At 30.3% G+C, this 16,101-nt stretch overlaps 2 protein-coding genes across 2 annotated transcripts in view; one reads left to right on the top strand and one right to left on the bottom strand.

The window, feature by feature from the left end:
* Nucleotides 1-13,625, top strand: part of LOC113517593 (sodium- and chloride-dependent GABA transporter ine-like) — a 27,765-nt gene extending 14,140 nt beyond the window's left edge. Inside the window, exons 3-9 of the mRNA XM_026902309.3 lie at nucleotides 4,757-4,891; nucleotides 5,256-5,469; nucleotides 6,135-6,631; nucleotides 6,730-6,842; nucleotides 6,916-7,195; nucleotides 9,593-9,825; nucleotides 11,074-13,625. Coding sequence (XP_026758110.1) covers nucleotides 4,757-4,891; nucleotides 5,256-5,469; nucleotides 6,135-6,631; nucleotides 6,730-6,842; nucleotides 6,916-7,195; nucleotides 9,593-9,825; nucleotides 11,074-11,184 — 1,583 coding nt within the window. The 3' untranslated portion in view covers nucleotides 11,185-13,625. The remainder of the gene's footprint in view (nucleotides 1-4,756; nucleotides 4,892-5,255; nucleotides 5,470-6,134; nucleotides 6,632-6,729; nucleotides 6,843-6,915; nucleotides 7,196-9,592; nucleotides 9,826-11,073) is intronic.
* LOC128202210 (uncharacterized) lies at nucleotides 13,484-16,101 on the bottom strand. Its single transcript, XM_052901652.1, has 2 exons — nucleotides 15,562-16,101; nucleotides 13,484-13,623 (listed from the first exon to the last, which is right to left on the bottom strand). The coding sequence occupies exons 1-2, from the start codon at nucleotides 15,725-15,727 to the stop codon at nucleotides 13,538-13,540; spliced, it is 252 nt and encodes an 83-aa protein (XP_052757612.1). The 5' UTR covers nucleotides 15,728-16,101; the 3' UTR covers nucleotides 13,484-13,537.

The following is a 16,101-nucleotide window of genomic DNA, read 5'->3' as shown; positions in this document are numbered from 1 at the left end:
GTGACGACCTCAAATATATTTCAGGGAGTCAGTGATTTAGAAGTAGTTCAGGACCGTTCCTTGTGGCTATCTATAGGTGAGGCCTATGTTCAGCAGTTGACAGATAACAGCTAATATAGTGATGATGATGATAACCTAATAGTCACAAAAGTCAGCTACAATTACAAGTTTACGAATAACTTACATACACAATACAAGTAATATCTATTAAACTTCGGAATAGGCTAAACTGCCGTTACATAATACACGCGACAAACCTATTATTATAAGCAATAGGCTTTACTCTAAAAATTTGGCGCTCTGGTCTATACAAATCTGAGAACGCTCAAAGAAAATCAACAGTATGGTCACGTAGAAATTTTGACGTCCTGCGACACCGGTTCGCCGTCAGAATGCCAGCGACAGACTGCCGTGCACGTCTCACATGGACACACTGTTCAACTCTTCGATACGTAATTAATACAAATTTAGATTTTTGCACCAAAATTTTGGTCAAATTTAAAATAAACACATACATTAGAGAAAAATGTATCAGCTATAATTGAATAACAGCTAAACGTGAATCTCAAAAATCTGTGTTTTGGTAAAATATCTATTTTTAGAAAATAAAACTCTTTTTATTTATGTAACTTACAATTTAATTTAATTAATTTCAAAGTCTAGTTTAAGGAACGAATTTCATTACATATTTTTTTCTGATTTTTACTATTAAGTTAATCGAGACTAACATTTCAAAAATTACCTTCGACGGAATGAAGCGCCTTCATTGTAGGGTAACATAATATCCTTCTTGTAAAAACAAATCCGTACTAAGTAGTGGAACGTTAATGGGATGTAATTGATGCTACATAACGATGATTATTAAACCGAAGCCGCAGGCGGATTTACCATTCCATTATCACCCGCTAAAAAAAATCTATAACAAAATGTCTCACAATAGCGTCTTTTTCTACCGAACGAAATACTTTTTATCTGCTTAACCATCAAAAGTTCATAGTGTAAGTACTAACCATATTATGTACTAAAAATTGCTAATCGTTTTTGACAAATATCAGTATAGATAAATATTGTGTTAATATTGCTCATACTTATACATATATGTAGTCGCATATCTTCAAATTATATGACGACACTACCAAACACGCCCATAGATATGTACATTCAATGAAATCGTGACTAATAAATAATTTTTTTTTTCAATAGGTACTTATAGCAATAGATCGATTTTAGTCCAAAATTCTTTTTACACGAGCTAATGCGACGTCTCACCTCCGGTAATGTAAATTGACTCGTTAGGGTGACAAAAAGATCGTGAACATCGTGACATTGCAAATATGTACATGTTACGACCGATACTTGGCGACAAAATGTTCTCGGATCAATTTATATACTTGCAATAATTATACGCTCACGAATTCATTAAATTTAGAATTAACATCTAAAGAGGATGTAAGTTACATTTTATACCCTATTATGTATTTAACCACGTTTATGATTGATAAACACCATTTAACTACCTTAGTATTTATTTTTCAATTAATATTTAATTACACTTATTGATTGGGTGATCCATTTCTACAGGGTGATCCATTTCTACACAGTAAGCCAGTATGTTGTGGAGCTTTTTTGATGTTTCTCCCAACATATGATGTAACCGAAAAAGAAATTTGACTTTTTTTAGGATAATAAGACATTGATAATTTGGATAACATATTATGTATCTTTTAGACTTTAACTAATTGGTTGTGAATATCAAAAAGCAGACCTTATAGACTTATTTGAAATTATTGTTTTTTATTATAATTATAAGTTATGTTCGGGAAACTGACTCAAAATCGTAATCTGCATATGCGGCGAACTGTGTGCAAAAGCCTCTACCTAAATAAACTTTTACAATTGACATACTAAGAATCGATAATAACGTAAAATTTTAAATGTACACAAAACTGTGAGATCGTGATTGACTGTTGTTTGTGTCGCCCGGCGTTAACTAGTGACGGTTGTCACCTAGGCTCCAATGTGATACAACAACACAACAATGCAGCGTGAATTACAGCTGATTACCTTCGTAAACTGACACTCGATAACAGAGCTATGCATGAGTTAGAGTAGTATTCTCAAGGCGTCAAATTACCTAAGCTAAGCACTGCTTTTATTAGATTTTCTTTTTTATGCAACATACGATGCATAAAAAAGAAACAAGCTGACTGGCCACCCGATGAAAAATGATATCGATCTACTATATCGTGGACATCACAAATTACAATAACAAATCTAATTCTTGAGGACCATAGTGTAACGCCTCTGTACACTGTAATTTCATTGTCTTATACCACTCGTCAAATTGAAACAATCGTGCAAGCAGAGCTGTTTCAAGGTACAAACACTAATGGAATAGAGGTACCCAAGCAGACGACTTTTACGCAAAGTCTCTTTCTAATAAGATCTATAAATGATCATTGCACTTGACACTCAAATCAGGGGTGGAGTACCTACTTAGAAACACAACCTTTCTAAGTAGGTACTCCGTAAATAAATAATTGGGAAATATTTAAAACTTACAATAAAAAATATGCGAGTAATAAGACTGTTTGTAATCCCAAAGAATATAAAGCACTTTCAGCAATTACCGCTACCGTGAACGGAAAACACCACTTGTTCACTTTACATCTAGTATTAAGCCTAATTTATGGTTTATATTCATTAGCACGTAAGTGGAAATACTAAATAATTTTAAATGTATCCCTAAGGATCACAAGATAATGAAAAAGATAAAAGCATATATTTTTATGCGATTCAGTAATACAAGTAAGCTAATGGCTTACATGATAACTATTGCCTATATATGAGGCCTATAAAATCAAAGACAGTTAAATCCAATTTTTTCGAATGTTCGGGAACCTACAAAAACTAATATTTTATCAAGGATATGGAACAATATTCTATATTTTATATATACATATATTCTTTATTGCACTAAAACATACAGTCAACTTTTATTAATTAATAATGTTAACAGAGAACTTATCTCTAAAAGGCATAGGAAGAAGTGAGTGGGCAGTAGTAGTGCTAAACAGAAGTTAAAATAAATTATAAATCATTATATTTATATATATATATACATATATATACACACACACACACACACACATATATATATATATATATATATATATATATATATATATATATATATATATATATATATATATATATATATATATATATATAAGATACATATTAATACATATATATAACTAAACACATAAATAAGAATATATATACATATACATATGTTAAATAAAACATATAAATATCTAATAAAAGAGAACACAATGATGACAGTCTTCTAATCACTTTTTATATTTAAACAAAATTGGAAATATAAACCAGATAAAAAAAATTATTAATAATATTAGTAATAATTTGAATTTTAATTAATAGAACTCCCTCTATATTAGAGTACAGAGTGAAAAAGAAATCAATTTTATAGCGTTTAGCTGCCTTTAATTTTATAGGCCTTATATGTGGCCAACCCTCAGGGGTCGCTATTCCTGAAAGTAGTAGTTAAGTAATTAAATTCAGAGCCAAAATTAAATTCAGTGGAGTAGAGTATTTAAGTATTTAATTGAAATATTCATAATAATACTAACAATGTCTTAGGAGTAGATACGATCAAGTTGTCATTATACTTATTGCAAGACTATTATATTTCGCAACAATTATTCGCTAATTTCAGTAAAAGGGAATAGTAGATTTCGGAATTACTTATTTGATATTTAATACATTAAAAGAGTTGTTACGTAGGATTCATTATAAAATTTTATATGTCATGTACTTGTTTATGCCTATTGGGGTAATCAGTCGCAATATCTATCTTATATTAAGTACTTAGATAAAGTACTTATAAAATATTTAGGTATAAATATAAAAAAGCAGGTATATAATAAACATACTTAGTAGGTAACAAATTAAAACTTAATTGTCTGCAATAGTTTTCGATCATCATATGCGTCTACGACAATACAGCTAAATTATCCTTTGAGCAAATTACTAGGTTAATTACGTCGGTTCCTGTAGGTCAACTCATTGATATCAAGGATACAAATTAGACTAGCAATGTCATGCAAGACTTCTAAAATTAAATAGATGTGTACGTAAATTCTATTCTTTTTATGTTAATGCATTTTTCTAAGATTAAAAGGATTTTGATTTTGTAATGTTAACAATCCTTACTAATATTATAAAGTCGAAATGAAACTGAATTTTTGTTCTTACATATAAATCTCTTGACATTTGAACGGCTCAGTCAATTGTCATAACATTCAGTTTACCTGCATGTATTATTTTAAATAGAGAAAAACATAGACTATTCTTATTTCAGTCGTACGAACAACATCGTCGATAAACATTTATTACATACATAAGCCATATGCTATAAATATAATTGTTACATATAGGACTCACCCACATCCATTGCATATTTAAGAAATCTATTAAATCTCGACATCACCAAGATTATCAAATAAAATAAATTGTAATACTTTTTTAATATTTTTTGTTACATATTTTTATTTTAAACCTCTTTTAAACATATATGTAACTATGATTATCATCATATTGAATATGATATCAGACGTTAACTGTCCACTATTGAACATAGGCCTCCCCCACACACTGTCATAAGGAACGGTCATGAACCATCTGCATCCACTAAGTCTCTAAGCTATCATATTTGTGGTATATTTTGTTTCAGGTGCTTTCCTTATTCCATACTTCATAATACTATTAGTATGCGGGATACCTATGTTGTTTATGGAGTTAGCTGTAGGACAATATACTGCCCATGGACCAATCGGCGCCTTATCACAAATATGCCCGCTTTTTAAAGGTAATAACATAAATTAACCACGTTACACGATACAGTTGATTTTTGTCTCGATTGTAGTTTCATGAATACCATACTTAGATTATAAAATAAATTTATAATGCACAGACATAAGACACAGATAGACAAAACATTTACTTCAACCGTGGCAAAACTAGTTATTTTAATTTAAAAAACTAAATTATTGAACTGATTTTTTTTAATCCAAATAGGAATATAAATGACAAATTTCTGAGGTAACAAATATAAAAAATTGAAAACCTCCTCCATTTTTGAAGTTGTTTAAGGAACGAGGACCCCAGGTCAAACTGAACAAAAGGTCACTTTTACGTACTATATAGTGTTTTAATAAAAAAAATTATTACAGGTGCTGGCCTAGCGAGCGTTGTGATCTCTTTTCTAATGTCAACATATTATGCTGTGATAATTGCATGGGCTATCTACTATTTCTTTACCTCATTCAAATCCGAAATGCCATGGGCAAGCTGCTCCAACAGGTGGAATACGCCTCAGTGTTGGGTACCACATCACAACCTCACTAAGCCCAACGGCTCGCAAACGCCAACGGAACAATTCTTCGAGTAAGGTTTGATTATATTAATATCTTCATATAATAACAAAACATACAAAAATGACAAATTATCTACTAAACTGTAAAATAATGGCAATTTTATCCTAACACTTATATTTGATATATACATATATGAATATATCACCAACTTATAGATATATATGCGTTTATTATTTAGAAATTATATTTTTTAAACGAGTGCATTGTTATGTGAAATCATTGACTATATATTCATAATTTATTAAGTACCTACAAGAATAGTTATCTCGAGTGATTCATTACAGATAATAATTATTCATAGACATACACGTCCCATGTAACAACCTTAACGCCAATAGATAAAAATAACAATTTAGAACGTTCAACATAATAATATAGTTGTAATTCCTATTTGTCTGTCTTTATATTAATTTATATTATGTAAATTCAGTCTAAAGTATCTAGGTCTACTTTGAGATTAATTGGAATATTCGATAAAGAATTAATATTAAATAAAAAAAAAATCTATATTTAACTATGAACAAATATTAAATCTGCCAAACTTTCGGATGGGGAGGCGTATTTAAGCGAAAATAGTCTTGGGTCGAGACAGTCACTCTCTTATAATACTTGCTCATATTAAGTTACTAAGTTAGTTATGACATTCAATTTTATTTTCTTACATATTATTTACAGGAAAAAAGTCTTGAGCATGAGTGATGGAATAGAATACCCTGGTAGCATGCGGTGGGAATTGGCAGCTTGCTTGGTCTGTGCTTGGGTGTTAGTGTACTTCGCCCTATGGAAAAGTATCAAATCATCAGCCAAAGTTCGTTACATCACCACAACACTGCCTTTTCTCCTGATTATTGTTTTCCTTGGTAGATCTTTAACACTAGAAGGAGCAGATATGGGCTTAAGATTCTTCTTCAAACCAGAATGGGAACTTTTAAAACAGTCCAGACCTTGGGTTAATGCAGCATCACAAATCTTTAACTCAATCGGCATAGCATTTGGGTCTATGATAATGTTCGCTTCATATAACCGATTTGACAACAATTTTCTCCACGACACGGTGGCGGTGTCACTGATCAATGCGGTTACCAGTCTCATAGTAGGAATTTTTACCTTTGCTACTATCGGAAATATTGCTTTCGAACAGAACACCAATGTGAAGGACGTCATTGCTGATAGTAAGTATATACAGAATTTTCATCGCTATTATTTATATATCTTTACGTTATGCATTTACATTATAAAAATAGTAACTATCGCCGTCTGTTGTTTTCAGGTCCGGGTTTGCTTTTTGTTGTATACCCTCAAGCAATTGCGAAAATGCCGGCATCACAACTGTGGGCTGTGTTATTCTTCTTTATGTTCCTTTGTCTTGGACTTAATAGTCAGGTAAACAAAACCACAAAAAAAGGATTAACTGGTATGTATTATAATATTACTAAAATGTTTTATTCCATTTCAGTTTGCAATAGTTGAAGTGGTGGTTACATCCATACAAGACGGATTTCCTGATATGATACGCAAGAGGCTCGTGTATCATGAACTATTAGTGTTATGTGTGTGTGTGGTATCTCTATTCTTCGGATTGCCTCACATCTTACAAAGCGGCATATATATATTCCAGCTAATGGATTACTATGCGGCATCTCTCAGTATTACGTATCTCGCCTTTTTTGAAGTCGTTGCCATAGCATGGCTGTATGGCGTGGGGAGATTATCTCGAAACATTAAACGGATGACAGGTTAGAGCTTTTAATAATTCTTTCATAAATTTAAACAGACATAATGATAGTACATTCTAACTCTACGAAATTATTTCATGTTTGTACAGAAATAATTACTTGTGACAAAAAGTGTGACATCAATAAACTAAAAATACGTCTGTTACTTTCGTAACCCCATTTTTCAACCTACGCATTAAATGTGCACTGTGCATGACGTGGTCTCATTGTTAGCTAAGTAGCTAATATCCTCCAAAATTATAACAAAAAATCTAAATTATACTTTTTATTTTTTAACACTGTCGTTGTTGTTAATTAAAGTAAAGAAGTAAATACTTTATTATTCGACTGTCAATTCTAGATATGATCGAGGAATATTTATAACTATTTTAACTAACATTAAATACTCATAAGCGAGACAATGATTCGTATTTCTTCGAAAGTGCACTTTCGTTACTATGATTTGGTTTAAAAGGTAAAATACCGCAGTAAAATTACTGGATACAAAGCATAACATTTTAGACCTTAAGTATGGAACTCATGAGTTTCAAACAGCCTTCTCCATTTATTCAATAATGTTCATGTCTATAGACAATGGCTACCACTTTCCATTATATTTGAACAAGTATCTAAGTTGCATATAATTATGCAAAAATAGCGTAAACATACTTAACGATTAAGTATATTTTATTATAGCAACATCAACGGTATCTGTAATAACAACATTTTATTGTCTTTTTTCTATTTATGATATCTGATTTAATAGGTTTTATTAAAAAATAGCAGGTAGATTAAAAAGAAAATGTAGACTTGTCTTCTTCTTCTTTCAATTTAAATGGCCGCCACCAATTTTGATTGGTGATTCCGCCAACGTCATGGTTAGGACACACACACACACAAAGGCACAGTGAGATTTTCTTGTTTCCGTGGTTCTTGAATCTGGCCGATAGTGAACAATATGGCTTGATGTTGAAATTGAATGCTAAAAACGAATACAATACAGAATGTTAGTACCAATAAGGGGAAATAGACAAGTGTTAGTACGGGTAACATTAACAACCAAGGTACGACACCTGTAAGAGGGCCAACATAAAAGGGCAATGCGACTTTAGGGAGTCTACTATAATTTCAAATTATATAGGGCAACAAATTTTGCCAGTATTTTGACGGAGAGTGGACTAACGTGGAAAGATATGGAATATTGCTAGGACGGGGTATCTCATGGGGTAACAGGACATACAATGGGACTAACAATTTTGAGCAGTCAAAAAACACATATTCTAGCATTCCTTCGTCCAAACCACATTCATATAAAGAATGGTCACGTACTCTAATCTTGTGTAAGAATGTAGGGCTACGAGCATGCCCTAAACGAAGGCGGCATATGTAGACTTGTCTATAATTTCTTTTAAATCATCTTTTATGAATCTACTGCAGAGTTCGAAATGTTGTTATCTGCTAAGAACCCGCAAGAAACTCGACAAGTGTTTTAAATCTCTATTAGCATTATGTATATTTATTTAAATGTACTATGTATAAAATGGCAACATAATTATATCGTCATCTAGAATCTATACGTGTTATTTTTTATTTAACTACCAATGTAAAATGGGCCTATTTAACTCTGTATGTACATCCGTTGGCAGTGTTGTGATAATAATCTTTTGTCAACGTTGAACTTAAATTGTAATTTGTAATAGGTAATACTCGACTACTCAATTAAGTACTTGTTTGTTCAAAGTGACATAAAGCAGGAATGGACGATGAATAGTTGAAATGATGATGACCATAACGATAATGATAATGGCAAAATATTAAAAAAAGGGTATTGTATATAAGTATATAAATAGATTGGCAAACCAAATTAGGAGCCATAATGAAATGTGATTGTTAACAGTGTCAACTTCATATAAAATTTAAGCTACATAGCTACGTCATGACTATTCGTGTTAGACAGATACATATCGTACTATATTTTTTTAATGGGTGATATTGGAATGGTAACCGGCGGGGCACCAGTGAAGGATGATAGGTGAGGATGAAGCAGGTCAGTTAACCCATCGTGACGCATTCAACAAGAATTGTTCACGATGGTTTCCAGGGGGAACCACGTGGAGGTCGACCTAATAGGGCATATTGCTAGCGATGGGGCTGTCAAACTCCATTGCTAACAATTCCTGTCCCCCCTATCGTACTATATTATGAATAGTAGAATATAAAATAAACCTAAGGCCTGCCAAAAACGAAGTCATTATTGACTGCAAAGAATTAAATTCCCCATTGTATAAGTTATTAATTACGCAATTATATGTAAATATAAGTAGGTTTTAATATATATTTATGAGCGCGAGCCCCATTACATATGATAAAATGGTTATATATACTCGTATTTATGTATTTAAATATATAATATTACAGGTCGACGTCCGTCATTCTACTTCCGATTTTGCTGGCTAGTGGCAACACCGGCCCTACTACTAGCACTGTGGGTGGCCAGTCTAGTGGACTACACACCACCTAGCTACCGGCAGCATGTGTATCCCGCGTGGGCACAGGTTCTAGGATGGACTATCGCTTCATTCTCCTTGCTCTGTATACCAGTGTATGCAGTCGTGATCGTAATGAGATCTCCTGGAAAGAATTTAGGAGAGGTACAATTTAATTTGTCATATTTTTTATCATTATTACTACAAAAAATGTGTAATGCTATATGTAAACAAATTTTATCAATTCTTATATGTATAGAGTGATCTTACGTTTGTGATTTCTCATATCCTTAGGTATCATTTTACATACTTAGAAAATCAAAAAGATCCGATTTATCATTATTATTTTAACCAGACTTAAATAGTCCGTTTAACTGAAAGTTCGGCTAAACAAACTTAAAGAAATCTCATTTCTTATGAGTAATTTCGCTGTTGCAATGAAAAGACATTATAGCGCTGTTAGCTAAACCTGTCTCTTAATCTCTTTCAAATTAAGATTTAAGGTTAATTAAACTATCACTTAAAATTGTATGTATGTTTGTTCCGGCATCGCGCAAAAATTGCTGCTTCAAATTGAATGTGGTTTTTACAGTTGCAGTCTTAAAGGTTTAACTTAAATTCTGGTGCGTACTTTATCTTACGCCATTTAAATTGTTACCTAACTATAAAGTGATTACCTATTTCCAAAATCGAAGTTGCAAGCAAGAGGTAGTAGAATAACATGCCGTAATAAATAGATCACTCACTGTCTTGTTATTCTAGTTCTTTCTTATACTGGTAACTTTCCATGAAGTTGTCAGTTTCTTTACTATCTCAAGTCATAACAAAAATAAATCAGTATCCATACCACCACAATATATAATAATTGTAAACTATGGCATTTATAATAATATATATTTTTATTTTATTTATAATAATATTAATGTGCGATGACAACTACATAGTTAATACAGAAACTTATATACATTGTAGTAAGGTTCTTTTTCATATTACATAATTGATCTAGTATCTAGTAGTATCAGACTCAACTCAACATGACACTGAAGTAACTGCAATTGTGCAGAGCCTTATAAAGTGGCTTTATAATAAACTAAAACGTTAAGTTATACCTGTCCCTGGCGTTTAGACCTGTCTGCTTGTCTCACATTGTCTGACATTAACATTAACTATTTTCCCTTATTTCCAACAAACTATGAAAAAAGTAATATATATATATATATATATGAACAACAAGCGATCTTTCCAACTAATCTTCACAGCAAAAACTCGATTTCGTACAAAAAAGTAGTGACTAATCGCCCTAATCCACTTTAACTAGGTATTCTATCAATTCTATTTTTCGTTACTCATATTTTGATAAAACAAAATATGATAAGATAGCGAAAGAAATATAACGTCAAGTCTTACTTTCAGAAATTACGTAACTCCATACGACCAACTCCTCTGTGTGAATGTGGCATCAACGGATGTGATATATGCTACTCTGAGTCTGAGCCTCCGGATGACAAGACGAACATCAACTAGTCTAGTTTAGGTAATTAAAAATAAAAAGAAATTTTGCAGTCACGAAGATTATTCTCATCAACGATATCATAAATAAATAAAACCATGATAATACGATCCTCCCTCCTTTTATCATACTATTAATGACATTGAGAGACCGCACTCGACCTAAAACAATTAGATATCAAGCGTCAGTGACATAGTTTTTTGTAGGTAAGTACTTACTGGAAGACGTATGTCACTTGGAATCACTCCGATTGAACTAGATAACAACAATGAAATAAATAAATAATAAACAAAAATAAGTAAATAATAATTTGGAGTCTCAAAATTGTTTTTCTATAAGTATCAATTAAGTGTAAACATCTTAGATTAACAAATTCTAAGAGAAACATAGTATCTAGGAATACATTAAATATTTAGATAAAAGAATAATTTATATTGACTGGTACTAGGTAGGTACACTGATCACCAAACATGCTTTTTTTGATTTTTCTGATTTTGTCTTGTATTTAAGCAATACGTAATAACTACTGAATCCTATTTTTAACGCCAAACTGGACATTGAACTACAAACATACTATCACACAAATAAACCAAGTGGCAATCCTAGAAATAACCAAGATGTCAGCCAAATACTATACCACGATAATTTCTTATTGACCGATATTTGTTTAAGCATATTAAACTAAAATTAAAAAGAAAAAAATTAATGATAAAAATATACACGACTATATATGTCATTTAGTCCCAAACTACTAAAATTATAATATGAAATTTGGAATATTTAGTCTTAGTATTTAGTACTTTTTACTTGCCTCAGAGTATGTACGGCCAATAAAAACAAAAGATGACTGATCATATTGCACCGTAAATTACATTATCTGTTATTCCTATCTACGGTCCGCTGGTAAATAACGCCATATGGTGTTAAGTCAGCCATTTACAAAATTTAGGTGTATTAAAATTTAATGTATTATCGAATAAATAACGAGAAAATATTAGACACAATTTTGTATGACATGCTCATAATTTAAGAAATAAATCGTTACTTGTGATACCAAAATCGATTACAATCAATCGTAAAAGACAGCATTTCTTTTACGAAGTAAATACACAATATACCTATTATTACTTACATTGTAATTTTCAAACGATCTCAAATGTATTGCAGAGTCGATGTATACAAGCGCTTAAAACGATGATGATACAATACAAATTAAATAAAATACATTCCAATATTAATATTTTCAAAATCTAGATGTTTTCACGTTCACGTAAAATAAGTGTACATAAAAAAAATTAGATCTTTCAAGCAAATAAAATGGATACGACGCCTATGACTATATCAATAAATCGAACATAATCTAAAAATTTTAGCTTTTACAATTTAACTAATATCTATTTTAGATACAAATTAACAAAATAAACTTGTGATTAGAAACATTCCAATAACATAACTTTAAAAGTGATTTGATAAGGCAAATGTTTTCACTATTATATATATGTAAATAAGATAAATTCATATACCTACTTAGTAATAGTGGTTGTTAAATGTGCATGTTACAGTAAAAACCGATTTTACTGGCACAAACTACTGTTTACTGGATGATTTTGTTACAAGTACAAAATTATATTAGTTAAAAATGGATTTAACTCTAAATCTTCCCTGGAATTCTTCTATTTATCATATTTTGTATCTAACAGATATAAAATTAACTTCCTAAAAACAAATTTAGGAGAAATATTGAAGTGTAAGATTATTGCTAGTAAATATTAATTGTATTCAGCAAAACGTTCAGGTTTTTTATTTTAAATATAAATGCGTTTATACTAAATACGGATTTTTACTGCAACATATAATTTAGGATTGTTAACATTGAATTCAGACAGAGTAGTACAATTTGTGAGATTTTTTTAAATACAACATAAGCTTATGTAAATATTTAAACTGTACATTGTGTATTTTACTAAATAGATAATACTTGTACTGAGGTTAAATACGCATTGCATATTTTCAATTAATCCACCGCGTAATTCAATACCTAACTTAAAGGAAACTATAATTTATTTTTATTTTTAATAAACATATTTAGTAATCAAATTAAAATTAAATTAATTAAATTGTATATTAAAAATTGGGACAAAAAATAAATAATGAATTAAAAACATTCATTCTAGCTATATATTTATTTTAATAAAAAAGAGACAATTTTGTTTATTAAAAATGTCAATATGCGAATTTAAATGCGCGCAAAAAAAATAACGTAGTAAAAATACACAATGCGTATTTATCTAAGATAAAATAAAACTAAATAAAAAAATTCGATTGTTTTATTGTATTAATTCTTTACAAATAATAATATACATGTATTTACTTTTTCCTTTTTTTGGGACTTACATGTATATTTTCCTCCTCGTCTTCATCACCATCATTATCTTCGTCTTCTATATCTTCATCTGTAACAAAAATACTTGTTATTATCTTTTACCATAGGGAGATTTTGTACAAAAGTCAATTGCTTGGGTACCTCTGTCCCATTCGTGTTTCTACCGTGAAGCAGTTGTGTTTGCATGACTGTGTTTTGGTTTGAATGGTGGGATATGGTGTGAATTTACTGGGTACAGAGGAATAACACCTGAGTCCTCAGGAATGGCAATGCATGGGGGGTATCATGGGCGAAACAGTATACTCTGTTATGTCCATGGTACTGCTCATGTCTATAGACGACGGTTACCACTTTCCATCAGGTGGGCCGTCAGTTTGTTTGCCATTCTAAGTTGTATAAAAAAAAATTTTAGAATTTGCACAGAAAATGTTAGAATACCTAACATATTAAGTGATTCATACTTTGTTTTTTCTCTATTACAGTTAGGAACTTGAAATATAACTAAATCTTAAATGATGAGATATTTATTATAATGATTACAGAACAGTACAATTTTTTTTGTAGTTATATCAGTAAGTGAATCTATTATAATTAATTTCAAAAAAGCAAATATAAAATAAAGCAGATGTTGTCTCTTTACCTTGCTTTTTGTAGTTTTTTTTTGTGTACATAATGTTATTTTATGATGATAAGGATTACATCATTCCTTGAGGGAAACAATAAATATATTTTCATTCATCAAATGCAGTAACATCATTATATATTTAATTTTAACATTTACTAACACTAATACCATTTTTAAGATTTCACAGTAAATTAGTATCATCTAGTCCCAAACTAAGCAGAACTTGTAGAATGAGACTTTTTAACCATAAATATACACATATACATAGAAACTACCTAGATATATATATAAACAAACTATTATATTCTTCAAATGTTTATATTGTAGAAGAATTAAACTACCAACCTTTGTAAGATGTAATATTAAAAAGACACACCACCAAGATAGTAAAGACAAAGACAAGACAAATTAGTCACAATGGTTTCCAGGAGGAACCACATGGAGGTCAACCTGATATATATATATATATATATATATATATATATATATATATATATATATATATATATATATATATATATATATATATATATATATATATATATATATATATATATATATATATCGCATCCCACTACCATACACCTATAAGCACAGGTAGGATTACCATCTCATTTTCAGCCCATTAAGAAATATTCACTAACATGGGTTTTCTGAGAATTTCTATCTAAGTGCCTACTCATACTAAAATCAATATAGATTCTTGAGTACTTTGTAGAAATTTTTTTTTTTGTTAATAAGTAAAGAAATCTATATTACATTTTTTGTGAATGTCTGTTTGTTTATTTGCTATATAATATTATATATTTATTTGCAGTTTTTGCTTTGCAAGCAAAAACTGCTGTAACTTAACAAAATTGTACAATTGAGTAAGTGTTAACCCAACTTAAAAACTGGTGTACGTCAAGAATAGATAAAGTTAGAGCCTTCCATTGTATGAAGTTAGGAAAAAGGCAGTGGTTTTTGTTGTTTTATTTTTATTTTATTTTGTCTACAGATTTCCTTACTTATGTTTTTGGAGCACACTTGTGTTTATTTGCTGTTACAAACATGAGCTGCAATTTGATTCATCAATTAGTGGATTTTGTTAATTAAAAATAAATACAATTTAAAAGTGCTTATAAACAAGTCTATTTGAATAAAGATGTTTTGAATTTGAATGGTCAACCCCGATAACTGATGAATGAAAGATTTTTTTAAATTCTTACAGGAGAAACACATGATTTCACATGGATGGAACTAATAGAAACAATTAGAAGTTAATTTAAAATTACTTACATAATTGAAAATAAAATAAGTACATAAAAATTATATCGCACAGATATATAAACAAACCTCTCGAGAGCGTAAGTATGATGAATAGTAGTATATGAAGGCACTTACTCGATTCCCCACGATCTTCAATTAAATTGGTCAGTGTTGTATTTGCTCGTTTTTGAAATTCCTCTATAAATTTAACCATATGTGTTGGATGTACGTTTACTTCCATAGCTAATTTATCTATTTCTTTTTTATTTACAGTTACAGTCATATTCATTAAATGTATCATGACTTTCTACAAGACTTAATTAGAAGCGCAAAAGAATAGTACACAAAATACAAAAACAAATTTATTATGAACTTAAAATGGTTTGTGGTAAATTGGAAAATTAGATTACCTAATAAAACCTCCCTCAAGTAAAGATTCTTACAAATCAAACAGTATATAAACAAGGAATAGATGATTCTTTTTAGTACGTTTGTTCCGTTGTGGAAAAGGCTAAAGTCAGAGACGGTGGTGATTAGTTTTCCATATCATATGTCTGGAATTTTAGGAATAGATGATAGATACTATAAATAGAGGAAATGGAGCTGTTGCTGATGATCTGTCAGATGTCAACTAGACTCAAGCTTCAATCTATGGATTAGACCTAAGAACAGGAA

This window comes from Galleria mellonella, unplaced genomic scaffold (assembly GCF_026898425.1).
Source record: "Galleria mellonella isolate WM207_F2 unplaced genomic scaffold, CSIRO_AGI_GalMel_v1 utg78, whole genome shotgun sequence".
In the NCBI taxonomy this organism is placed as follows: domain Eukaryota; kingdom Metazoa; phylum Arthropoda; class Insecta; order Lepidoptera; family Pyralidae; genus Galleria; species Galleria mellonella.
This window is presented reverse-complemented; position numbering and strand designations above follow the sequence as displayed.